The 26,390-nt window shown below is 39.3% G+C and overlaps 1 protein-coding gene across 3 annotated transcripts in view; it reads right to left on the reverse strand.

The window, feature by feature from the left end:
- Nucleotides 1–360: 360 nt before the first annotated feature.
- The window catches only part of SPIDR (scaffold protein involved in DNA repair), a 194,790-nt gene continuing 168,760 nt past the window's right edge, over nucleotides 361–26,390 (reverse strand). For all 3 annotated transcript variants that reach the window (XM_063394537.1, XM_063394529.1, XM_063394520.1), the window contains 9 exons: nucleotides 18,436–18,523; nucleotides 15,950–16,093; nucleotides 15,796–15,855; nucleotides 12,398–12,596; nucleotides 11,258–11,410; nucleotides 5,821–5,914; nucleotides 3,783–3,897; nucleotides 3,227–3,280; nucleotides 361–867 (listed from right to left, as the gene is read on the reverse strand). In XM_063394537.1, coding sequence (XP_063250607.1) covers nucleotides 733–867; nucleotides 3,227–3,280; nucleotides 3,783–3,897; nucleotides 5,821–5,914; nucleotides 11,258–11,410; nucleotides 12,398–12,596; nucleotides 15,796–15,855; nucleotides 15,950–16,093; nucleotides 18,436–18,523 — 1,042 coding nt within the window. In that variant the 3' untranslated portion in view covers nucleotides 361–732. The remainder of the gene's footprint in view (nucleotides 868–3,226; nucleotides 3,281–3,782; nucleotides 3,898–5,820; nucleotides 5,915–11,257; nucleotides 11,411–12,397; nucleotides 12,597–15,795; nucleotides 15,856–15,949; nucleotides 16,094–18,435; nucleotides 18,524–26,390) is intronic.

Consider the following 26,390-nt stretch of genomic DNA (forward strand, 5'->3'; position numbering starts at 1 on the left):
AAAAACCATGCAGCCTCTAATTCTTACATGAATTCTTGCAATGCACACAGAGGAAGATTTTGGCATTTATCTGATCTGTAGTCTCCACAGTCTGGGTGAGAGTACTTGTGTGGCCTACAATGCAGTTTGCTCCTTACCCATAAAAGAAACGATAATGAAACACCCGCTTTGTGGGAAGCTACAGATAACACACAACTTCTACGCTGAGAGACCAATCAGCTGTAAAACATTAACTTTATATGTGTTCAAATCTCTGTCTTTATAACAACTATTGCAAAGTGATAACTCAGAATTCACGCACCACGCAGCGTTTTGCAGCAGGTCTGGGATACACTGATAAAATTCAGCTTAAAACCAACATTCGCTGCCCACAGCAAGGTATTTATTTCAAAAATATCTGTAAAATATTTTCCATTGACACATAATAAATACAGTATTATTTAAAAAAAATCACAACCATTCAAAACTTCCAGAAAAATATGTTTTACATTACATAACAGCAAACACAACAGGAACTGTATTCTTAGATTCCAAGCTGATCAGAAAAAGAAGAGTTCAGAAAGTTGAACAATATATGGATTTTTTTCAGAGTTAGCACAATGTGCTTTATAAATCACAGTTTTAATAAACTATCTTAATGCTTATCACGCTTGCATTATACATTATCTGTGGCACTAGTTAACAGATAATCACATTACAAAGTCCACAGATACTATAATAGCTGACTAGAGTTCAACTCTGTCTTGCTGCAGCTTCCAGAAGAACAATTTCCTCCAGCGCAACACAGTTGGGGTGACTGGTTACAGAGTGGACGTAGCAGTTCAATAACCCCACCTCCTTTCCCAGCACACTCTGCACCTCGTAAGTCTGCAGGAATAAAAGCGTGGTGAGTAAAACAAACAGTGCTGGACGTTCTGTTCTAGGCAGCATTCAGCTGGGAAGATGCAGCATGCAGGATCCTCCTCCAACAGACAGTTTTTTTAAAGGACTCGAAAAATGCATTGAAACTAATGGAAAGAATTAATATATTAGATTTGCAGTAATTAGATCAGATTCCTCTCTCAGTTGCTGCCCTACCAGGCTTTAAAAATGAACTGTTTTAAAAAGAAAAAAGGTACTGTGACTTTGAGCTCAGTTTTGCTGAAGCCTAACACCTACACATGCTCCCTTCATCTTCCTTTCTGACACTTGCAGGACTTCATGCATGCTGGCAATGCACACGTACATACCATACACTGATTACCTGTGCTAACTGATCCACTCAAGCAAAAAGCGTTCTGTAACCCCTCTTACTCCCCCTGCCCCCTTTTAACTTTTGATTGTTCAAGCATTACCACCACCAGCACCAACACAGTCCCTCCTGTTCATGATCCGACCGACATTCACCCACGAGCTGTGCCTGACGGATTTGCAGAGGCTGTGTTCTGCGTGGAGGAGGGATGCAAGGCTGGCATGGCTGCACTGAGTGGGGACAGCACGTTCACATGAGAACTGGTAGCACTCAGGGTTGATATTTCACTTGAGAGGGTATCTCAGGTGGCAGGTTCACATCCATTTCTTTCCTTACCAGGCCTTGCCCACAGCCAGCCTCTGACTGTGCCCCTGCCTTCATCTGCGCTGTGCTTCTGTGCAGGTATGTGATACCCATGGTGTTGCCTGGTTCAAGGTATAAACAATCTTTTTCTTTTTTTTTCTGAGATTATTTTTACCCCAGACCGGTTCTGCAGTCCAGTTCACCGTGCAGCTGCACAAACAACTCAGCTGGTGGAACAGAAGGGCTGCCACAAGGTGAGAAACAAGTGGCCAGGGCCAGTGACAGCTAAAACCAACCTCCCTGCCAAAAGAATTGATTACAAAGCTACACCCTTAGAAACTTTAGCAGCACTGGCAAAAAAATGCCACCTCAAGTGGTATTTCTTGTGGCTAATCTTTATTCCCTGTGTTTCAGCCAGGGGAGAAAAAAAATGAGTTGCCAGACTTTTAAATACTGGCATTACACACACTGAAACATGAAGAAGAGGTCGTTTGAATTCTAATAACTCGAAAAATATCTATGTTTTGCCAGTCTGTAACCAAACCAGACACATCCTGTAAAATTCAGCAAGACTTAACTGCTGTTAAAGGAGCAAACACATTTTGGAAATTTCTTGTATCTCTTTGCTTAAATGAAATATACATCCTCTTCCAGCATAACAAAAAGAATTTGTTATTTCAAAGTAACTTTCCACTATAAATATGACCCACAAATCCCACTAAAAGCATGGAGCATGTAGTAGGAAAATGCTGGAAAACTTGTAAGACAGGGAAAGCAAACTGACCCCAGTACATATCACCTAACTGAAGATATTTAACTGGGATGATTAAACAGGACAACAAACCAACCTTTGCCCCCGTTCACGTGCAAGGGAGAGGGAAAATCTTGGAATCCTAATTGGACTTAATGACTCTCTGAAGGCTGCCGACCATCCAGCAGCCAATGCCAGCCAGGCACCTACCCAGGTGCCTCCCTCACCCATGATAAATCTGGGTCACTGTGCCAAGTGTCAGGGTTCTTCTGATATCTCAGATTAAAGGAATAACTACTTCACAATTACATAAACTGTACTTTAGCCCATGGATCCCCATGGCTCATGCGTGTTTCATTCATACAGTTATGAAGTAATCGTGCATGCATTTTGCAAATACTTTCCACCTGCCAGTCCCTTCAGTGTTGTGCTGTTACAAAGTGGTTGTGGTTTATAGGATTTAGAAGACCAGACCCAAAAGGTGGGATGCTTGGAGGGTATCTTTGCTGCCTTTGGATCCTCAGCCAGAGAATGGAACCAAGTCCAGCAGTGCTTGAGGCAGCTCTGAGTGCTGTTTGCAGGTGGCTCTGCAGATCCACAGCTGAGCTGAAGCTACACAGCCCATCTGCAGCATCCCCCTTCTGAAAAGGTGGGTGTGAGTCTGATGACATGGCAGGGCATCAGCAGCTGGGAAGTGGGATTGCCAAAGGGCACAGCCCACTCAAATCACAGCCTGGACATGTGAAAAAAAATCATTTCACTTGCAGTGAAATCTCTCACCAGTTCTGAAGTGAACTGCCTGGGAAGTCAGAGTCTCCATCACTAGAGGTTTTCAAGACTCTGCCACCAAAAGCCATGTTGACCTGCCAACACATTGGTACTCTGCCTTCACATTAATTTCTATAGTTTAACTTTCTTTGGTCAGCATTCATTATACCTACCCCATCCTCACTGGCAGAGGACATCAGGAGAGAAGAGATTGTCCTTTGCAACAGCTGGAATGAGAAAATTCACAGGTTTTTTGTTCATGACAAAAATCTTAAGCCTACAAAGACATTTGTTTGCAGTCACATAGAACAAAAATTTATCATTTTAATATCAAACAGTTTTGTTTCTCTGGCCAAGAAAGCAGAGAAGAGGTGACACAAAAGAAGTTCAGAATGGAAGTCTAAAATTACACATTCCTTTTAGACTGTGTAGACTGAAGTTTCCAAAGGCCTAACCTAACAAATCCCTTCATCTGGGCCATAGAACAGTTTGCAAACCTCAGGGTGAACTCAAAGACTGCATTATTTGAACAAGATCTGGGAACTGGGTTCTTGGCCCAATGAAACACAAGTTTAGTATTAGATTAAATTATGGGATAGTCTTACATATTTTAATTTGTCTTCTGACAGAACTGTTCACAGAAGTGTGGCTTAGAATACCTATGTGTCTACACACCCAGTCTCACTGCACTACACACCTCAATACACCCACACTTATTTCATGCCATACCTTTACTTTTACTGCACTTTGAGATCGGGATGGACAACTCAAGAAGACTTCCAGCTGCATTTTCAAAACTGGTGTTGTGACGACTTCAGAACACTGGTTGCAATATAGCAATTCTCTGAAACACACAAAATAATGATGGAAGAATACAGAGAAATGAACAAGCTATCAGTCATAAATCAAAAAAAAAAAAAAAACACAACCCAATTAGTGTATTCCCTAAAATACTTTGCTGGTAGACTTTTAGTAGCAAAGCCCTGGTAGAGATTCAGTTGATAATAGCTAATAGAACTCTTCTGTTGGCAGTAACTCTCTTGGAGGACCTAAACTCTTCTGGCAAAAAGATCTTTATTTTATAATTTCTGGCAGCATGGAGAGAAGTTGCTATTTATAGTCACCCCACTTAAGCAAATATTAATCTCATAACCTCCTAAAAGTTATGGCAAAAGAAAATTTGTAGTATAGATTTGGCTGAAGTGAATTATTGACTTAGGCCCTCATTCAGCAAATGTTCAATCTTTTCAGTGCACACTTAAGTCATGCACAAAATTAAGCTCAGCTATAAGTGCTTGTTGGAAGCACTTCTTAAACAAATATTGATACTTCATTTGTTCTCCAAATGAAGCAAAAGTGTCCTTCACAGGTGAGATACTTTTTTAATTGGACTACACTACTATGTGAACATAGACACATCCTTATTTTTGCATGACAATATAATACAGGACACCTGGTTTTGATTTGCAGCCTTTTTTGTTCAACAAAGCATAAAGGGAAAATCTTCTAATTTTTAGGAATATATTTTCTATTTCAGTAAGATCCCAACTTCTCCTTATGCTTCTTGTAAGCTTTTTCAGTAGAAAGAACTCCTTCCTTCCTTCCTTCCTTCCTTCCTTCCTTCCTTCCTTCCTTCCTTCCTTCCTTCCTTCCTTCCTTCCTTCCTTCCTTCCTTCCTTCCTTCCTTCCTTCCTTCCTTCCTTCCTTCCTTCCTTCCTTCCTTCCTTCCTTCCTTCCTTCCTTCCTTCCTTCCTTCCTTCCTTCCTTCCTTCCTTCCTTCCTTCCTTCCTTCCTTCCTTCCTTCCTTCCTTCCTTCCTTCCTTCCTTCCTTCCTTCCTTCCTTCCTTCCTTCCTTCCTTCCTTCCTTCCTTCCTTCCTTCCTTCCTTCCTTCCTTCCTTCCTTCCTTCCTTCCTTCCTTCCTTCCTTCCTTCCTTCCTTCCTTCCTTCCTTCCTCCCTCCCTCCCTCCCTCCCTCCCTCCCTCCCTCCCTCCCTTCTTTCCTCCCTCCCTTCTTTCCTCCCTCCCTTCCTCCCTGCCTTCCTCCCTCCCTCCTTGCTTTCCAGCTTTCCCTTCCTGCCTGCCTTCCACACTGACTGCTCACATCCCTTGGGCTTTTATTCCACCAGGTATCTCACACTCTGCAAGCACAAGCTGGCTAGGCAGCTGCAGGGGAGGCTTTCCAAAATTATGTCAGTGTGACACAGGTTCAGCATTTCAGGTGGCAACAGGTCCTCTAGGATCAGTCTTCACATTTAGGTCAGACATACTGCCAGAATTACTCAACATCCTTTTAGAAAGGTGACTAATTTAATAAGTCTGAAATGCAACTCTTTCATACAAATTGTAGCAGAGATCATAGTCCAGTACAAAAATGAGGTGAACTGGGGATGCACAGTTTAACAAGGCAAGACACACAAACACACGTACCTACTTCTGAAAGAACTTAAAATCAGACCTGTGGATTTTGGGCATATTTATTAGACGTAATATTATAATACAGTGGGCTATGAAAGCTTTATAAGCAAGATTGGTTTAAAAAATAGTAATAACTGCAAAATCAAACCATTTCATATCTACTTGTATCTTTCTTAATACATTAATGTAACCTTGCAGGTTTTATCAGTTCATCAGCAATAAAAATACTACGTCTTAGCTCTAGGAAGGAGCAAAGTGCAGCCTGTGCCTGCAGGAATCATTGCATCACCTGCTGCTGTTATGGCTACATCTACAAAACACCTGGAGTGCTCTGGAGCATGCTGACTCTCACCTGTCCCGGGGACACAGTTCCAACTTTCCATTGCCACATCTGTTGCATGTAGGCCAGGAGAAAGCAGTGCTCTCATTAACTCCAACAACAGTACCTGCAGAACATGGAATTCTTACAAAATGCTAACGTTAGGCCAGCAAACACAGTCAGTCTTGGCTTCACAGCAAGTTTGAGCCTTTCTGACCCACAGCTTAAGACTTGTCAGAGCAAGAATCAGCTCTTCCAACAATCTCACTCCCTTTCTCCTTTGTCCCTCCAACAAGGGATGAAAGTACAGCAGAGTGTTACATTCTAACTCTAGAAAGTAGATAATTGACAATTAACTTCCCAAACAGACTCTGTTCTTTTGGTTTGGATTTTACAGCTTTTCTGATTGGATTTTTCTTGTTTGCTTTTTTGCTGGTCCTCTGATGTTTTCTTGGCAATAAACAGCTACAAAAATCATCAGATCAAATAACTTGATATTGATATTTAGAAAATACACACCAATAAGAAGGCCCAAGCCCTTCTGAAAACAACAATGTAGATTAAATTCCACTAACAATGGAGTTATTCTTAATTTATACAGATTTAACAGAGATAAGATCTGGCTCACAGTCTTAAGTATGTGCGTAAGAAGGGAATGCCAAAGACACTTTGGACTAATAAAAAGGGCCTCGCTAGTTTTGGCAAGAAAAAATATATTCAGCATTTTATGAGAAGCCAATAAAGAGTGTATTATATTTTATGGTAACAATATGCTGAAATTATGAGCAATATTTATAGAGAAAAATATTCACCTGTAAGAATGAAATTGCACTAGAATAAAACCTCACTAGTACAACAGAACTACAGACTTAAAAATCCAGCCTCTGTTGAGCAGGAATCTCACACTTCTATGCCACATTCAATAGAAGAAAGCCTTTACAGGAGCATTACAGTGTCTGGACTGTAAGACATGGTGTTAATCCCTTGCTTTTCTGGTTCTCCTGGGACAAGGAGGGAGCTACACCTAAACAACAAAACTGTAATTTTCTTTGGGAATTCAAGACAGCGAGTCTGAAGATCTGTAAAGCTGCTTCTCAAATACAACATTTATGACCCAATTTCTAAGTGTGCAACAAAACATCAGGCATTTCTCTGACAGAATAAAATATTCTATTTAACCACTTGGACTCTTAGAGGAATAATTTTGATTTTTCAGTGTTCAAGATAAACTGGGGTTTACATGGGTATGTTTCTCTTTGAATGATGTGAATGGAGTTAAATCCACTTGGTGGCCAGTCACCAGTGGTGTTCCCTAAGGCTCAGTACTGGGGACAGTCCTGTTTAATATTTTAACCAATAATCTGGATCAAGTCCACCCTCCATGAGTTGGCAGATGACAGCAATTTGGGTGGGAGTGCTGATGTGCTGCAGGGCAGGAAGGCTCTGCAGAGGGATCTGGACAGGCTGGATCAATGGGCTGAGGCCAGTGGTGTGAGGTTCCACAAGGCCAGGGGCCGGGTCCTGCACTTTGGTCTCAACAATCCCAGGCAGCACCACAGGCTGGGGGAAGAGCAACTGGAAAGTGATGCAATGGAAAAGGAGCTGGGGGTGCTAGTTGGTGACAGCCAACTGGACATGAGCCAGCTGTGCCCAGGTGGCCAGAAAGGCCAGTGGCATCCTGGCCTCTGTCAGCAATGGTGTGGCCAGCAGGACTGAGGAAGGGATCATCGCTCTGTACTCAGCACTGGTGAGGCTGCACCTCAAGCCCAGTTCTGGGCCCCTCACTCCGCGAAAGACATTGAGGTGGTGCTGGAGGGGGCCCAGAGAAGGGAAACGGAGCTGATGAAGGGGAGCTGGGGCTCTTTAGCCTGGAGAAAAGGAGGCTCAAGGGGAACCTTCTTGTTGTCTACAACTGCCTGAAAGAGTTTGGAACCAGGCAGGGGTCGACCTCTTCTCCCAAGTAACAAGTGACAGCATGAGAGGAAATGGCCTGAAGTTATGCCAAGAGAGGTTTAGACTGGATATTAGGGAGACTTTCTCCACTGAAAGGGTGGTCAAGCATTTGAACAGCTGCCAGGAAAGTGGTGGAGTCCCCAACCCTGGAAGTATTGAAAAGACATGCAGATGTGGCACTTGGGGACATGGTTTAGTGGTGGACTTGGCAGTGCTGGGTTAATGGTTTGACTTGATGATCTTAAAGATCCCTTTCAACCTAAACTATTCTATGATTTTATGATTCTTGTTAATTGAAAAGCTACCAATTAGTTTGCTGAGTATGTTTCCTTCTTCATTAAAAAATCATTTTAAAACCAAAACAAACCCCCTTTTTTCTCTAAGCCTTTTCACCTTCTCCAACTTGTGTGCCATATTCCAACTTCAAGATGCCAGTGCAAGTACATTTGAAGAAAATCAATCAGGATCATACTGATGTGATTATGTCTAGTGGAGAAGATTATTTTGATGATAATGTAGAGTTCCCTTGAGGAAACCACAAGACAACACTGAGGTCAGACCAACTCAAAGCAGCTACAGGTGTGGTAATCTAGTGACAGTTTTGTGTACCCTATATGCAAAGTGATTTTTCAAGTTTCAGATGCTGAACTGCTGCACATCTTTTTCAAGACTCTAGATTTTGCTTGACAAACACAAACCTTTTGGATATTTTTCCAAGATCCTTCTTTTAAATGAAAATGCTCAGAGCCGAAATTCAATTTTTACCTCTAGTCTATTTTTAAGGGTTGTGACTGGCACCATTAAGAAGAGATTGACAATAGGACAATACCTGGAAAAGCAGGTCTGCCATGTGGAATGCCAAGCAACACTTTGGTTGAAACAATTAAAACATAGAGGTGTTGTTTTGGGTTTTTCCCCCAGTTAGTTATTCTGATTAATGGGACAGGAAAGGCAAAAATTCAATCAGAAAAGGAAACCTAGGTTAACTGAATGACCTCATTTTAGTCCCACTATGAAGCAGAAAACCAAAAAAACCCCACACGCCTGAGTAAAGGCTTAAATATGAAAATATCCAACATCAAAATTCAATCATCTTTGGTGAGTCATATACTGGCAAATAGCATTAATCAAGTAATATTCCCACATATCATATGTGGTATAGACTAAGTAGAATTTGCTCAACGCATGATTAAGAGGAAAAACAGTTCTGTGCTGTATGAACTGCCAACATTTAAGTCATCTTGACTGCTACCATACAGCAAAAAGAGGTTGGAAATTACCTTGCAATGCATAGTGATAAGGAAATAAACCTATTAACCCTAGGATCACAGGTGAAAACCACAGTTTCATCTTGAAATGAAGAATAAGCTTTTCATTAGAAAGCAACCAGAGGTTTTCACTCATCTGTTGAAGAACAACGCACTCCATTATCCCCGAGCTGGTATGACTGGACCTCCCTGAAACAAGGATTTCTGACAAACTCATTGCATCTGCTTGGACTAGAACATTTTCTATTTTGAGGGGGAAAGAACCTCTAAAGAACATGCAGTCCAGAGCTGTACCAAGTTGCTCAGGGCCAAGCTTTAAGCGGGAGCTTGGACTGACAGAACTTCAGATGTTCCTTCCAAAGGAGCAGGAAGGCACACTCCTTCAAGAAGGGGTAGAGAAAGCCTTTGCAGCCTCTGTGCTAGGTGGGAGGATGCCAATGTGCAACACATACAGGTGACCAAAAGTACAAGAAATGAGAGGATGCACAAAGAAAAAGAATGAATGACGTAGTAACTGCTTCTCATTGAAAGCCCAACTAAAAACTCCCTGACTTAGGAGATAGGAGACAGTGACTGAATCTTAGAGATGATACATCTCCCTCCATGTGTTACTCCACCAAAAGTACATTCTCCCACCAACAATGTAGGGTCAATGCTATCAGTTTCATTAGTTCAGCAGAAAGATGTAGGCACTAACTAACTGAAACCCAAAACAGTGAATATATCTCTTGAATGCTATTAAATTATTTCAGTATACACAAAAGTGAGAGTTTTCATTTATGTTTCAGTGGCATAAGTATAAAAAGGTTTTATATTCTATGTTGGTATTCAGGTGTGGGAACATACTGATAATAACTACCCTGCACAAATTCCAGATCAAACAAGACAAAGTTGTAGGATTAATTTCTCCTTTTGTCATTCTTCTACCTGTAATACAGAACAGGCAAAGCATGACATCTCCCATGTGTGTAAAGTAAGTACTTGTTTACACAACAGATCACAAAGGTGTACTTTCTTTGCTCTGCTGGAAAAAGAAAGGACAGAGAGATGTTTCCTTTATCCTACTATGAACACTGTGAACAAGAAATAAGAAGACGAGCACTTCTCATGATCACAAAGATAACAGCAGAGAAGTGACAATTCTTAACATAACTACTGGAGTGATTAAACAAAAAGTCAAAATGCATTTCAGTGACAGAAACATCTTTCAGGTAGCTGTATCAATGCAAGATGTACATAACAACCAAGGCTTTGAGTGAAGTGCCTCTAGTTGTGCTTGGTTTTCATTATGCACTGTTCAACATTTGTCACTGCAAGGTGCTCAGTAATTAATCACAGAGGCATTGCTAAGTTGTGGCTCTACCATAGCAGCAGGTATGTTTAGCAAGCTTTGCTTGGTTTCAAACTGTCTTTTCATTCTATCCTATTATAGCTGAAGAATTAATTTGAAAACCATTATTTGTTGTTAATTTCAACTGCTCCAGTGAATACTTAAGGTGTAAATGCAAAAGTGTATCAAGAATTTTCTACAAGGGCTACTGGAATAATACAAGTTAAATTAAGGAAAGAAATAGCCTTGAAGAGTTGTTGGGCTTTTAAGGACTTTTTCTTATAGGCACTGTACAACTGGGAGGTTTAAGAAGCTGTCTGGACAAAGCATTAGAAAATATGCAGTAGAGAATGTTTCTGCATGATTTGGGATTTCTGTAGTAAGAAATGTTTCTGCATGGCTAGTGGTAGGACCACAATATTAGACAAAGCTATAATCCAAAGTGGGTGGTGAGCAAATACTGGCCACATTATGCTAAATTACTATGGTAAAATAATAAATTGTCCTACTGCAGCTCCAGGGAAATCAGTCACTAACCCCTACCATTCAAGATCTGGGTAACATATCTTACCCATCTGCCTAAAAAATATTGGTATAACTCATTGTTGCCAACATCAACAAGGCTGGTGTGAACAGAAGGCTCCTGAAAGAAGACAGTGAAGGAAGGAATATAATGAAACAGATTGTGCATTAAACATTTATTCTGGGGTATGAGTGAGTGGGAGCAGAGCTTGGCCAGCAAAAGGCAAACAGAGCCCACAAAGAAGCATAAAATCTTAAATATCGTAATGACCCACAGCAATGCCATGCTTTTTTTATCCCTCCATGCTGTTTGTGCAAGAAATCAATATAAAGACACAAAAGATTAAAGTGAGCACAAATAATTAACCGCATTCATTTCAGGCAAGGCCACACAAACCTCTCAGAGCACAAACGGAGTTGGCCTGTGTTGTAGAATCCAGCTCATCGAGTCTGACAGGGCCAGTCAGCTCACTGAGGTCAGCACCGGCAGCCGAGCACAAAAGAGGCTTTTGTAATAAGAGAACAGTACGTTCAACACAAATAATCCTACCTGCCAAAAAAGACATTTCAACTCAGTACAGTAACAAGGAAAAAGGTGACCACGTTAATTGTCACGGCCAATAAAGACAACAATCTCTGCCAGCTACCAAACAGATGAATAGACTCCATCAGGTTTTCTCAATGACAAAATATTTTGCTTTCAGCGATACATGCACCATGCTCTTGTTACACTTTGCAACTCCCGAGGAGCAAAAGAAATCTGAATTTGAAGAAAAAGAAATTTAAATATTTGAGCATGCCAGAAGAGAGTCTGATGCCACCCAGACTGCATCACATCTCACTCTCTTGGTAATAATAAGCTTGGGCACCCCTTCAGGTGGTCCTACTTTGCTTCAAAGATTACAATGAGTAGGTGCATGCAATGCTTTATTCTCCAGAGCAGAGATTTCAGCTTCAGGACACACAGCCTTTTGAACAGCTTTGTACTTCCAGTTCACTTACATTCTGGAGCGGACTGAAGGTGTGAGATGTGAACTAGCCCTGAGGCCACCATACAGAACCAGACTTGAACCTCAGAAAAGAGTGACTAAAAGTGAAAGTAAAGTGAACAACCAAAATTGCATGATCTGTATGGGAGTGAAGGTTCGCAGCTAAAATGGTTAGGAGAGCTTATCAAATTTCTCTATCTAAGGACATTCTTAATATTTTTGACCTTTCTAGTGGTCACAAATTTGACTGACATTGGTCATCAGAGAAGACTGACAGTAATACTGGTGGACCTACAACAACATCACTGAATTTCTCCTTCACTTTCAAGACCAAGCCAAAGATACATAAAAAGAAACCTTAGAAGAAAGCTGAAATTACAATCCCTTTCAAATTTCTCATCCCAAACTTTCGAAGTCCCATCTTCATCTGATAATGGATGTGACCTCTCTGGAGGTCACACACTGTGGTGTCAGAGAGAAGGGTGTCAGAGAGAAGGGTGCTGCTTCTGTGGGACTCCAACTGCTTCCAAACCATGTGCAAAGCTTACCATTTCCCCACAGAGCATCCTTGAAGAAGACAAGTCGGGAGCCAGCACTGAGAGCTTCCATGATTTCCTCACTGAGAACACACGACGCAGTGACTGACACAGCAACAACTTTTGGAATCCCATGAACCACATTTTGCAGTGTGGAGTCAGTCACAAACAAAAACATTTCTCTTTGATCTATAGGAACACTGTGTTTTGTCTGTGATTAGGAAAAAAAAGATACGAATTTGGAATGCAATTGTTAATTATTTTAGTAGAAGGAAAGACTAAACATACTCATATTTAAGTAACTCATAAAACTGACAGAAATTATTACAGTTAGGGCTTGTACAGGATAATGAGTCAAAGGTTTACCAGAATTTCTTGGTATTCTTTACTTCAGATACAAACCTTAAAATCTCTACCTTAAATTAATTTTCTGAGGTTGACTCTCTGGACTCTTGGCTTTACCTCAGTCAACCATCAGGCTTTATCATAATTTTCTTGGACTTTACATGGGATCTGAAAATATATTTTCTAAAAAAATATGAATTATATATTTATACTATATATATATGAAATACATAAAAAGATAACTGGATGGTTTTATTAAGACTTACATAATTTTTGTCTTAAAAAATGAGGAAAGACCATATCTACTACTAATATTATTCCTCTGTGGGCACATTTTCTAGGTACTGTTCTCAGATTCTCAGGTATAACCAAGTTGCAAAGTGGAGCTTTTTCTTTCAGTTGAACAAATATTCCAATTATGCATAAAATTAAGAAAGTAGATAACTCCTAAGTAAGAGATATATGAATCTGCAGTGACAGTGTAAGTTTTCAGCCCCAGACAGGTAGAAAAATATCATATCAAAGCATATTTTATGTTTATCAGTGCAAGGAACTTGCAAATTTTCAGATTCTAATATTTTAAAATACCTCAGATTAAATAACTTTATTAATTTAAAATGTTTTTGTTAAATTACTCTGCTGAGCAAAAAATAATGCTTAAAACATTTAACTGAAAATTTAATACTGTAATGCCTGGAAAGACATGTAGCATTTTATTCTCAGAGCTGCATGTCTCTAGTAGAAGCTAATGCACAAAACCCCCAGTGTTTTGTCTTTGGTTGAATTCTAACTATGAAGCCATCAGTCACACTAAACCTGGCTTTTTGTTCATGCTCCCACTCTTAGAGCAAATGAGGTAAATAGTGACTGGAAAAAATTCACAGCTCAGATATGGTAGTTATGCCTTAATACAGCACACGCTGCCTATTGCACTGATGTTGTTGTTTTGCCTAGTAACTACATACATTTGGGCACCTCCTCTGCATAGATAACACTAGTACAACTTCAAAGAAAGAATTTTTACATCTGTCCCTTGAGAATTACTAACACACTAAAAGCTGTCTTTCGCGATGATCACCCAAAAAGTAAATAATAATAATAACAGCAAAAATCACAAGTTAGTATAAGATCATCATCCTGCTATGTGTGACAATTTGTTCTGTACAGGGAGGACACAACAGACAAATAGCAGCAGGATTGAGTTATAAGGAAGGACAGCTCCTTAACCACAGATGGAATATATTTCCTCATATTCCTTCTGAACCACAGTTCAGATTCTGACTAATGAAAAAAGCATATTTCCATTCCTCCTTCATACAAATTAAGTCACATTAATTTAAATACTTAATACTGTAGCTACAGAGAGTAAATACTATTTTTTTAATGTGCATCTGAATTAGCTCACATAGCAGGTTATTTAACAATTAATCTGAAAAACAAACCAAGTCACTGTCCCTTCCTCACTTATTACAGCTTGGTGATTTTGCATGTGAAGGGTACATCCCCTTGGCAAAGGCAGCTGCAGGAAACAAGCTGCTCTTCATGATCTTCTGGAAGGACTAGGCAAGGGACACACTAGCAGCAGGTAAATACCTTTACATTCCCAGAGCAGTTATCCAGACAGCTAACCATAAGAAGACTATCTTATATTGCTTTTCCATTATTACTTTAAAAAAATTATGAACACTCATGTTGTTCACTTATAAAAATTTAGTGCTTACAGTTCAGCAAGTGAATAGTCTTTAAAAAAACCCCCAACAATTAATAAACCTCCCGGGAGCAAGAAAAAAAAATACACCTTTTCTTCTTCTACTCAGTATTCCACTCTTCAAAATCACATCTGTTCCTGCATGCTTCATCTCTTCTCTAATTCAGTGATGAAGTGCTTTTACACAAGAACACTGACAACCCACATCAGAATTTCAGATGTAGACATTCCTGAATTCAAAACTGTTGGGCTAGAAAGCCCCTAGTCTGCAATTTTATTTCATTTTTCACTGGAAGAGGTTTCTTAGAAATAGGAATTTATGCATGTATGTGTCCATCTTTCTGCTGGCCCACTAAAGATCCCATCCAGCAAGCTCTAATTCCATGTTTGCAAATGCTCTGCTACATTCTCAATTAGCATGGAGAAAACACAAGAGATACCCCTCATCTCAGTAGTTAAAAGTACTCCCTGCCTAAAAATCAAATCATAATTCATTGGCTTTTGAAGCAAAAGGGCAAGACCTAAATTAAATTTATGTCTCAAACTTGTGGGAAGCATTTCCAGCTATTTTGCTGGCCCTTCTGGAATTTCTTTGTCTTTGGTTCATATGCTTTGATTCACACTTTGTTTCTCGCGGAGCTGATGGACAATTGCAAATTATTCTCCGCTAGAATTCAGTGCTGGCTGTATTGAGGATCCAGTCGCCAGGAAAAAATAAATAAATCAGCAACAAAAAAATTCCTTTAACTACTAAGGGAGCTAGCAACATTTTGAAAGAACATCGTGGCATCATTCAGAAACAAATAAAACATTAATTGTAAGCTTTCCGGCACAGTATGGATGGCAGATGTATTTACCTAAGAGTGCCTCCCTTCTACTACTTGCTGGACCATAAAAGCCAAATTTGCCAGAGGGGCTTCTATGGAAGTCAATGAAAATCACCCACACACTTGCATGAAAAGAGCAAAACTGTATTTTTATATAACCATCATCTGTTCCACCCTATCCCCCAACACCCAACTGACTGGGAGCTTCTTGCTACATTCCAAAGGATAGCACTCAGCTATAAACTGAGCCTCAACTAACTTCCTGTGAGCTCCCTCTCCAGAGTGCAGCATTATCTCTGGTTAGATAGCAATTTATTCAAGAATAATTAGCTTCCTAAACTCAATGGCATTGAAACTGGTGATGCAGTTCGTTTTACCTTTCACAAGCATTTTAGACACGGTGATAATTCTGACCATGCAATTCTTGAAGATAATCCTGGTGTTGGGGTTAACCCTAAACAAGATGAATCTTTATCACATAAACATTATGCTGATTTTATGTTGAATTCATTGCTAAATAAAAAGATTACCTGCAGCCTTCGATAGAGCACTTGGGCCCAGAAGCTACACCGCTCGTTACAACCATCGATCTGTAAACAGCAGAAAAATGGGGAATGAGACAACTGCTCTACCAGAAATCCAGTGGTAAAAAGTATTTGTTATCTGATTTGTAAAGCAGATTACCCGAAGAATTTCCTTTAGACCATGAACAGCTGGTGGCTGGTACAAATTAGAAAGCTGTTCTTCCTCATCCACTTCCACATGTATTTCACCAGACTGAACAGTAAGAATGTAACAGAAGCTGGGAGGAGGAAGATTAGTTGTCATCTATTAAAAATTAAGAAAAAGAAATGTGACCATAAAAAAAGGCACTTTAATTTAGCCAGTCAAGTTTTACAGTCAATAGGCAAAATGAACCAAACAATTTACATTTTAAGATGGATGGGGAAACAAAATTATATGGTTAATAACAAGGACTCTGATGTAAAAGTTGAGTTAATAAACCAACAGTCACAAGTTATAAGTGAAGTCAGCTTGTGTGTATCATTCTTTCCATAATCTAACATTGATCCTCATCACAAAAACAACTCATAACTTGGCACACTTGGCAAACACAGTGACTATTTCAAGGTGCTTTTTATTGCTTTGCGTATTTTTATTATGTGGTAGGAGTGCGTCAATTAGCCTTTTTTTTTTCTCCTAACATCCATAGCTTTTCTCAGATTTGGGGACTTTTGCATGTGGGTGGGTTTTTGTGATAGTAAACAGCTGCCGAACTTTTAAAGCTGCCAAATTAAATCCAGGACAGCACAAGGAGATAATGAAGAACAGGAATGCAAAAGCTGCAAGAACTGCTCTCTTTGTGGTATGCCAGACTTTTCTTTTCCCCTTAAAATGTACCATGACGTAACAACTTTATCAATCACCACTTAGAGAGGTCCCAAGCTGGAAAGACTTCTCAGAAAAGACAAGACAATGCTAGAAGATAATTTTTTATTGCAAATATGGCAAAATACTCTTTTAGCAATGTTTGTTGTTAATAAAACATTTAATTTAATAGAAGAAATATGAATATATTAAAGACAGTTGCCCACCCATTTAAAAGAATCTGCTTAAAGAAAAACAAAAGCAAAGGAAGCTGATACCCAAACTCTGTTTGCCTCTGACAGCATTAAAGAAAGTATCTGAATGTACATACAGCTCAAAAGAAATCCGTTCCACAGATCACTTCCCAACAACATTATTTTGTACTGGCATATTATTTATTTACCAATGTATAAAACTGCTTCAATAAAACTATGAATAAACCTATACTGGTTGTATCAAGAAAAACCTATCTCAATTGATCGAACTCCATCAAGCCAAAAATGTGGAGCATCATGTGGAGAATGTAAGTTGTAATTCTTTGTGAAATTGATTTCTATTTTAAGCCCATGACATAAGTGTAAATTACATGGTTATGGCTAGCTTCCTCCATTTTTAGATTGCTAATAAAACAGAAAAATGAAGAAATAACAAGTCATAACAACATTAAGTGACATTTAAGAGCTTTGTCTCAGCCATAGATATTCCAGTTCTGCTGCCCACATTATTTTAATGCACAAACCCATCCATTCATCTGAGACTTCCAAAATATTTCAATGAAAAGGAGAGTCAAAGAGAGCATAGCTCTTTCACTCAGTTTCAGTCTTGATTTTATTTTTAAATGAGGTCTGAGCTTTTTGTTCTTCAATATAAACCCCTGGACATTGCAAAGGAAAGATTTTCGGACTTTATAAATAACTAGTAATATCCATCTCCAATATTCCCTGGTTTTGAAACTTGTTTATTTCCAGCTTTCTCTTTTTCTTTTTTTTTTTTTTTTTCCCATACTGATCCCTTTGGTCCAAAACCAATTTTTAATACCACTAACTTCTTCCCAAAGAACAGCCTATACAAGAACATCAAGAAAGCCCAAGCACTTGGCTACCCAGAAGCTTTTCAAATGGTCTGGTATTACCAGAATGATTTGATGTGGCAGAACACCTTTTCAAAGACAAAAACTAATTGAAGTAAAATTACAGATGTGATTTCAGCTTTGCAAATATATAGTAACATACTTCAAATCCACTTCTATACTTTCCCACCCCCTAAAATCACAGAAACTTTCATTAATCTTTAGTAATCACTTCTTTGTTCATCCTTCTGACCTCACATGAAACAAGTATCAGTCAAAGTCATCCCAACTACTAAGGGACCTGATTCCAGCAGTCATTCTGTCTTCACAGAAGTTAATCTTCAGAAAAGTGCTTTCAAACCTAAGGCTGAAAAATGCTTTTAAAAAATGAGTTAACATTCTTGTATATGGATTTCTCAACCGGCTCCATGATTCCTAGTATTTCTTTACTCCTGCAAGGAGAAGTGAGGAAGAATTTGCCTGGGCATCTTATTATTCTAGTTCTAGAGGATTAATAAGGGACTAATTGAATCATTTTGGAAAGATGCTCCTGATCCAGAGGGCTTCAGGTTAGCCTGGGAGGTTGTCAGAATTAGTAAAACAAAAGTTGGTAGGTAAAAAGAGGGAGAGAGTCTTGATTCCCGAAGTAAACATCATTATACTACCACCAAAAATACTAGTTTTTCACTCACTAGTGAGAGAAAAGATTCATATCCATAACAACAAAACTTACCATTTCAGAGTCTTGGCTTTGTCCGGGAACTTTTACAGGCACTACTGGAGGCCACAGACTGTCTATCAGACTAAACAGTCCTAATGCCCTTCAAAGATACCAATAAAATCAGGTTTAAAATGTTTTCCAGTGTTACACATTACATTAAAAAGATTCATTAAGAAATGTAATCTAAACCATTGCACGATTATGAAAACAATTTAAAATCATATTTGTTTTCTGGAAGCTGGTTTTGATTTGGTCTAGTTAACTCCATTGCTTCTGCTGCCGGGTGGAGAGAGAGGGAAGAGATGTATCACACCCACTGACAAGCAAGTCATGTTTAATCCTCTGCCACAAACAGCTTGCCACATGACAGAATTCAGGGGAACTGGGGTAAATGGCAGCTTGGGAAGGACACAGATATCACCACAACTTCTTTTTAAAAGTAGCTTTTAGCTATTTAACTATTAAAACCTTTTGCTTCTAACATCTTCATCTCTACTGGGTTTTTTTCAGTCTGCTGTGTGTGTGTGTGCTTTTTGTTGTTTTGTTGTTGTTGTTGACAGCTGATTGTAACTGCTTTCAGGAAAGTCAGCAATTATCAGAAACAACAGGCAAGATTTTGTTAAGTACATGTACAGAGAACGATCTCCTTCCTACACAGCTGCTCACTCAGTTATGGTTTGCACTTATTAATTTTGCAAGTTTCACACTTTTGATTTAAAAAACAAACATAAAATTAACAGTCCATCACATTAAGGTAAGATATTGACCACTCTTTAGTAAACCAAGCAGCAGCAGTTCAGTGGCTGCCTCAGGAGTTGATGGAATATCTTTGCTGGACAGGCAGAAGTAGCAGAGGGAGGGGAAATAGCTAGAGATAACTAACTTGAAGAGACATGCATTTTTGAGTTAAAGCTCTGAGTTATCTTGTCCCAGTTCTCTGTTCTGTGCTGAACAGAGAGAACAGCTGAAGCATGGAGATCTGGATTTTAACCCCACACTGCCTCCAAGCTGTCTGTTCCTCCAATTAAGAAAACCACTATTTCTGAAACAACTCTAAAAAATGAAGTCAAAAACTTGTTAAAAGTAATATTAACTTCTAAACCCAACTGTTCAGAAGGAAACCACATACGCTGTTTACAGGGCTGAAGCACATTGCAATATGCTGCTTCTCTTCAAGGGGTCATGGAAACTTTCCTTTTAAAGTTCTGCTTTTAGCTCACTTCTGCTTAAGCCTATTTATTTCTGCATTTCCTTAGTCCTTCTCTGGATTCTTAGACTTTGGGTGTCTACAGTGAGCTTCTCAGCATGGTTTTTCGCTGCCTGTGATTCAGTGTTAATAGTGATGCTTTTGGACAAGCTCTGCAAGAAGTTTTATGGCTGTAAATCTCAGAGGAGATCTTGGGGAATACAACTTGAGGCTCACAATCCAGGTAACAAGCTGGCAGACTGGAAAGATACTGTTGCTACCTGTAGTTGTGTTCTCTACGTGAATGAACAGACTAGAGACACAAAAGTGCTGCTTTTTTACAGAAATGGACTTCCTGACTTACAAAGCATCATCCCCAAGTCTGGAAAAGGAGAGAGACTGGGGTAGATTTGGTGTTTGGAAGTTTTTTTTAATTTTAGTCTGGGTTTTTTGTTTGTTTTTGTTTTTTAACAGCGATGACACTACAACAACAAAGCAATGTTCCCTAGGTCCTGCAGATACTTTACAGCAAACTGATCACTTCTTGAATCCTTGACTGGGGCAAGACTTTCTGGTTTGTATTGCACAGAATGATATATGACACAAGGAAGGCCAATGCTCAGAGGAACCAACTGGTCTTGTTAACTGGGAGACAAAAAGGAGAGCTGCAAAATGAGAGCAGAGCCTCCTGTACAACTCAGGCAGTTACACAAGTGGCCTTCCTCACACGACCCACAGCACAAGGCCAGAGCACAGATACGAACGTACCACAATCTGTGTGCACAGAGACTGCACATTCATCAGCTTAGAGCAACTAAGCCATGTTGTTTGTGCCATGTTCACATCTTCACACAGATTGATCCCTCATATGCGTTTTAAAGTGTTCACAAAGGACACAAAGTTGTTCTTTCTTCTTTAGCTCACTTCTAGCTTGTCATCCTGTGTCAGAATATCTAAGACATATGGTACATTTTCTTCTATTCTTTGTGTCCTTTTGGATAAAGCCATCCACTGCTTTAACTAGGAGCACTTCATTAATAGTAAATGACAATATTTGTTTGCAAGCAGGCAGAGGATCAGTGCTGTGTGGGATAAGTCTCCTGAACATCTTGGCACCATCTTTTCTTTGACACCAGTCAGGCCAAGGGCAGAGACAAACCAAGGGATTAGCAAGTTCCAAATCACATCCTGCTGTGATCCTTGTCTATGAGCTGGGATGTTCTCTCCTGGAGCTCTCACTCCATCAGTCAGTGTCCCTGGTGGGGAGCTCCCTGGTTGTTCCACCACTTATACATCTCCAGGAAAATTAACTCTCTCTTTACACTTACAGGCTTCAACTTAGCAGAAGGGAGAGTGAAGGGGGGCACTGACAGTGGAGAAATGACAAAGACATTCTGTCCTCCTCTGTAGAAGTTCATTATCCTCACAGAAAGAATAAAATTAATTCCCTTCACTGGCCAAGTAACAGTCAAACTCCAGTTCAATCCGATTTGAACAATGGGTGCAGTTTATTCAATATGTGGAGCCTTCCTCAGCTATAGAGTCAGGACAAGAGATGAACAGCTGGCTCTGTGCTACAGTGAAGGGGCATGGTTAGCTCCCATGTGCACATGGAGCCTCTCTGGACACACAAGACACAATAAAAATGTTAAAATTTTGCTCTGTGAGTGTAATTACTAGTTACTTTGAAAAAAAAATTGATCACAAAAGGATAGACTTCTAAGAAAGTAAAAGCAGAATAAGAAGTGAGAAGAAACAGGCTCAAGGATCAGAAAGAAAAAAGAACATGTAAAGTATTTTGAATAACATTTTTTTTTCTTTTGCTTCAGAGACTAGGGCTCTATTGTAGTACTCTATAACTCTGCAAAAACAGAATGAATCTTTAGCAGGAGGACAAAAATCTTCTCTAAGATTCTAAATGACAGACTCAACTTTCTACTTTCCATGCCAAGCTTAACTCTGTGTTTGGTAAAATAAATTTTGTCCCATCCCAAATATGTATATTTCCAGTGTTTAACACCAACACAATAAGACTACCAGTAACTTCAGTGAGTGTTACAGTAAAGATTTCCACAGAAATTTGGACTTATGACAGGTAGGTATGCCTCTTTTCTATAAACCCACATCTTCAAGCTTTGCTTCTATATAATGAGATTTTTTATATATGTGTGTGTATGTATACACATATAATAAGCAGAATAGTTTTTTTGGTGTCCTTACCAAAATTATTTTTACTATCTTATGTCCTCAAAAGACATCTCTCTTAACTTAACCCTTCCTTGCTAAACTTCAATATATCTTTTCTCTGTATCCATAAATGCAAACTGCCTGCTGTGTACCTAGACATCAGGCAGAGAATTTTAAAGATATAATACTGTTAAACAGGCTAAATACATGACTGATAAACCATTACTTACACTATCAGAACTCTGATCCTGTGGAAATTCCATTTATTTCATACTACAAGCCTGTGTTTCAAAAGCCAAACAACTCTGACTTTCCAAAACTGCATTTCACTGATTCTGACCTGACAACTTATTTCATAATCTAAGAAGAAGATTTTGTTTATTTCTCTCAGAAGCATGAAGTTTTAGCTACAGTTCTGGTCCAAGAACTTTGTGTGTGCCATGCCTGATCCAACTTTTAGCATACGGCTTATAGCTTGGGGGATTTTTCAACTTTAACAATCATAACAGGCTCAGGGGAAAATTACTAGAGGGAGAAAATACCAGCAATATCAGAGAAAAGGAGGCACACTAACAGGGAAAAAAGGAGCACTATGTAAGGTTTACAGCAAGGAACAGAAAGATGCTAGGATTCTCTTCTAACATCTTCCACAGCTTTGCTCTGAGGACTCGGGACTTGGAACTTCTCTGCTTCCTCCTCTCCTGCTTCTTAAACTTTTTGTCTAAACCAAAACAGTTTTCTTTGGCAATGTCAGTCTCAATTATTAAAAACTCAAAAATAAAGCAATTCCTAGCCCTCTGTGCAAAACTAAGAAATTCCTTAATAATCATCTAGACTGCATAAGCTTGAACTGTCAAGGGACAAGCAATCCAAATATAAAGCTGATACTGGAGGCTCTCTCTCTCTCCCTTTAACTGACCTACTAAGATCTTGCAGTGCATAAAATATGCAACACCACATTTTCTTAGTCTTGAGTAATAAAAGCAACAAAATCAGAAAGTAAAAATCTGAGCCTACTAAGCCAGCGTCTCTGTCAAAATACAAACAGGGAGGAAGGGCTGCTGACTTCTTTTTTCAGGTTTTGTTTAGATACATGGAATTATATAGTTGAATGATTTAAATACTTTAGTAATTCAATTTTCTCTAGTATATTAGAAATTACACATACTGCATTAAACCACTGAAATTATAATACAAAAGTACTTTTGATTTTATATGGATATGCCTATGTTAATGCCCAATGCTGACTATTAAATAGATCAATGACATAAGTACTGTGATACAAGCAGCAGTTCATATTTATTAAAGAATAGAAAATTTGGGAAATAAAAAACTTCATTTCTGATACAAAAGCAGCCATAGAAATTAATATAAAAATAATGTTCAAAAGTTCAGTGTGATTACTGAAATCATGCCTTAAATGAAACTCAACTTTTAACCACAGAAATTACTGAAGTGTTTTAGGACCTCAGAACCCAGAGACGTGGGTGGATCTTTTAGATGGCAGTCTTTCTGGAGGAGGGAAAACCAAAGGAAGGAAGTTATGACCTCCTTGCTCTGCGAAGAGCTCTTACTATTACATTTCCTGTCAATGTCTAGCAGTTGAAACACTTACTTGTGCAGCAGCTAGCAGTGGTCCTCTCTTCTGAGGGCAAAACAAAATTAAGAGAAAGCATATAGTGAAGAGTAAAGGGGGAAAATGAGAGAAATTGAGGCCATGGAAGTATGTGACTCAAATAAAAAGGCAAAGAAATAGAAAAGAATGAAAACCCACAAGCACAAAAGTGACCACTCCAAACATACAGGGAGATTTCACATTTCAGTGCCTAACATTTGAAAGTTTAAAATGACAAACAGCAGAAGCCAACTTTATTTGAAAATGCAGAAATTTCTCAGAAAAACGTAACAGTGATTGATGAACTCAATATTCAGAGTCTGTTTACTGTAGAGGAAAATGCAACAGATAATACAGCCTGCCATGAATTAAATGTTGGCTGAAAACCCAAAGCCTATGAGTTGATGTATCCTTCTAAGTGTTTTAGCCTATCCAGCACAAGTATGGGTTTTAGTACTGTACAGCTTAGCAGTTGCCTCCTCTTTTGAAGATTATTAACCATTTTTTCAATGTAGGGACAAAATTTGTACTGACACCCTGTGTTCTTCCTCCCCCTTCCATTTTTAAATAGCTGTCATCTTTCTGTTCTGCTGCAGAGAAACTCTTCACATTTCTAACATATAAGAAAGCATAAAGAGAAGAAGCAGGTACATCTGCTATACTCAGCAGTAAAACAACTCAATGGTAGGAAAATCAGGTGAAAAGACATGAATTGTCAAAATCCAAATCATCATTCTTTGTGGAACTCCAGGTAGGCCTAAAAAATCATTATTTTTTTGTTGGTAAAGACAGGTCTCTAACCCCAAAGATTATCTCAGATCACTGAAATTAATTTCTGGTAGGAAGCAGGGACCATGACAATTTATAAATTATTTACTCCTGGGGCATTTTAGCGAATGTTCAGCCCCTGCATCAAATTGCATTCATTCAGTTCCTGGTTATACCTGACACACCTGAAACACGCCTGGGACCTATTAAAACAGGGAGTTGCATGTGCTGCATATGGATTCCTAACCAGCATTCCTGCCTCTAGCAGCACACCCCCAAAATCTCACTTCCTCTTCCTCAAGGGGCTGAACTTAAGACTGACACATGAGGCAGTGGGAGGGGGAGGGAGAGAACATGAGCCTCTAGGGAGACAATACCACCACCAGCCTTTCAATTAATATTTTTCAGTCTTCTCCCTTTAAACCACTGTACTTTTTTTCTTCTTTTTTGCTGATACTAAGCATGCAGTCCAGGGAATAGTTGTAGGAAAGGCCAGGTGACAAGTATGAATGAGAGGGTGAAGAGACAAGCTGTCAGGAAACAGATACTGAACCACAAAAGTTCAGTCAGTTGCCACACTACTGCTTCCTACTTTACTCAACAGCCTCACAGAGCAGAAGAACTGCTGGAAATCAGGCACTGAACAAGCCATGGCAACTCTGCCATGACTCAGCCATGTCCTTCTGTCTTACAGGATTGCCAGAAACTGGACTGCAAAGGGAAACACCACTTCCTTTACTGGACTGCAAAGGGAAGGATTTCTTGCAGGGATGGTTTCGGGGAGTATGCCTTATTGGCCTGGCTCTGAAAACCACCTAAATCAGTAAAAGACCTTCAAATCACCTACATGAGACCCTACTACTTGCCAAAGCATATTGAAAACCAATATTCAACATTGAAAATGTTTCTCTCAATGTAAGCTTACTATCATTCCAATTTTTCACAGAGCTGATCTTTGTCAAGACAGGACATGGTTGTGTAAGTTCATATCCCACTTTTCTCTTGGAACACAAGTGTTTTCTTATCAGAGAAGAAATGTGTTTAGTTTCTTTAGCACTCCTTAATAGTACAGGTCTGTTCCAAAGATCAAGTAATGTGTTCAGCCAGGTTTTCCCCTGGGTGTAAAATACCCTTTATCATAGGCTTATAGGTTTTTAGCCCTTGAAATTAAACTTCAGCTTACAGCAGTGATTTTAAAATTGCATTTATCGGAATGATGTCAAATAGTACTTTGAATTAAATATCTGATGATGAGGATGGGTGACAGCCTGGAAATTTTTTTGAACAGTAACAGTGGTTCATTGATGCAAAATGCTTGAGAACCTCTTGTATCTATTAGCAAATCTCCTCTGTCTCACAGAGGTACTGAGGAAGCATTCTGTCTCTGATTACAATCCATCTGACTGTGGGACAATATGAACATATGGGATCTTATTAGCCATTCCTGGCTTTCTCCAGATCATGTGCTTCACAGGCATACACAAAAAAGTCATTACTTTTCCCTCGTATTTCCCAAATTTTTCCCCTTTATCCACTTAAAAGCCACTGTCAGACTCCAGGAAACAAACAGGTTCAAAGCCACCTCCTTCCAAATAGTAATTGCTGCTAAAAAAAAAAAAAAAAGGCAGCAGTCTTCCTTGCAGGGCAGACCACATAGTTCTTACTCACTCATGTGCTGCAAGCCAAGGTTGGGCACTCACAGTGTGCACCGTCATGTGCTTGGATACACCAGTGGCTCTGGAAATCCATTTATGCAGTGGCAATGAATTCTACAGCTTAATTATGCTCTCTGAGAGTAAATACTCCCTCATATTCATTTCAGCTATGGCTTTACTGTGGTTTCTGTCACACCTAGAACGTGTCCCAAACACTTAAAGTAATAAAAAGTTATAAAGCAGAACTTAGGCTAAAACAATTAAGAAAAAAATAAATCCCTGACCAATTCCCCCACCCACTCATCATGTACAATGAAATCACGTTTTAACCGCTGCACTGTCCCCGAAGCTACACTATACCCATTTTCTTTTAATGTTCCCTAGCAGGGTTACCACCAGCACAGCTCCAGCTGAGCCACCAGCATTTTCAGCAGTGTGTCTTCTAAAGGTCCTCAGAATAGCCAGAAGTAAGTTACTGCTGCTTTGAAACAGAATTTACATTAGAAAAAGTCTGTCTCTTATTAGTTAGGCAGAGTACTGGAAGCATCAGCAGCCA

This window comes from Prinia subflava, chromosome 1 (genome assembly GCF_021018805.1).
Source record: "Prinia subflava isolate CZ2003 ecotype Zambia chromosome 1, Cam_Psub_1.2, whole genome shotgun sequence".
NCBI classification, from domain to species: Eukaryota; Metazoa; Chordata; class Aves; order Passeriformes; family Cisticolidae; genus Prinia; species Prinia subflava.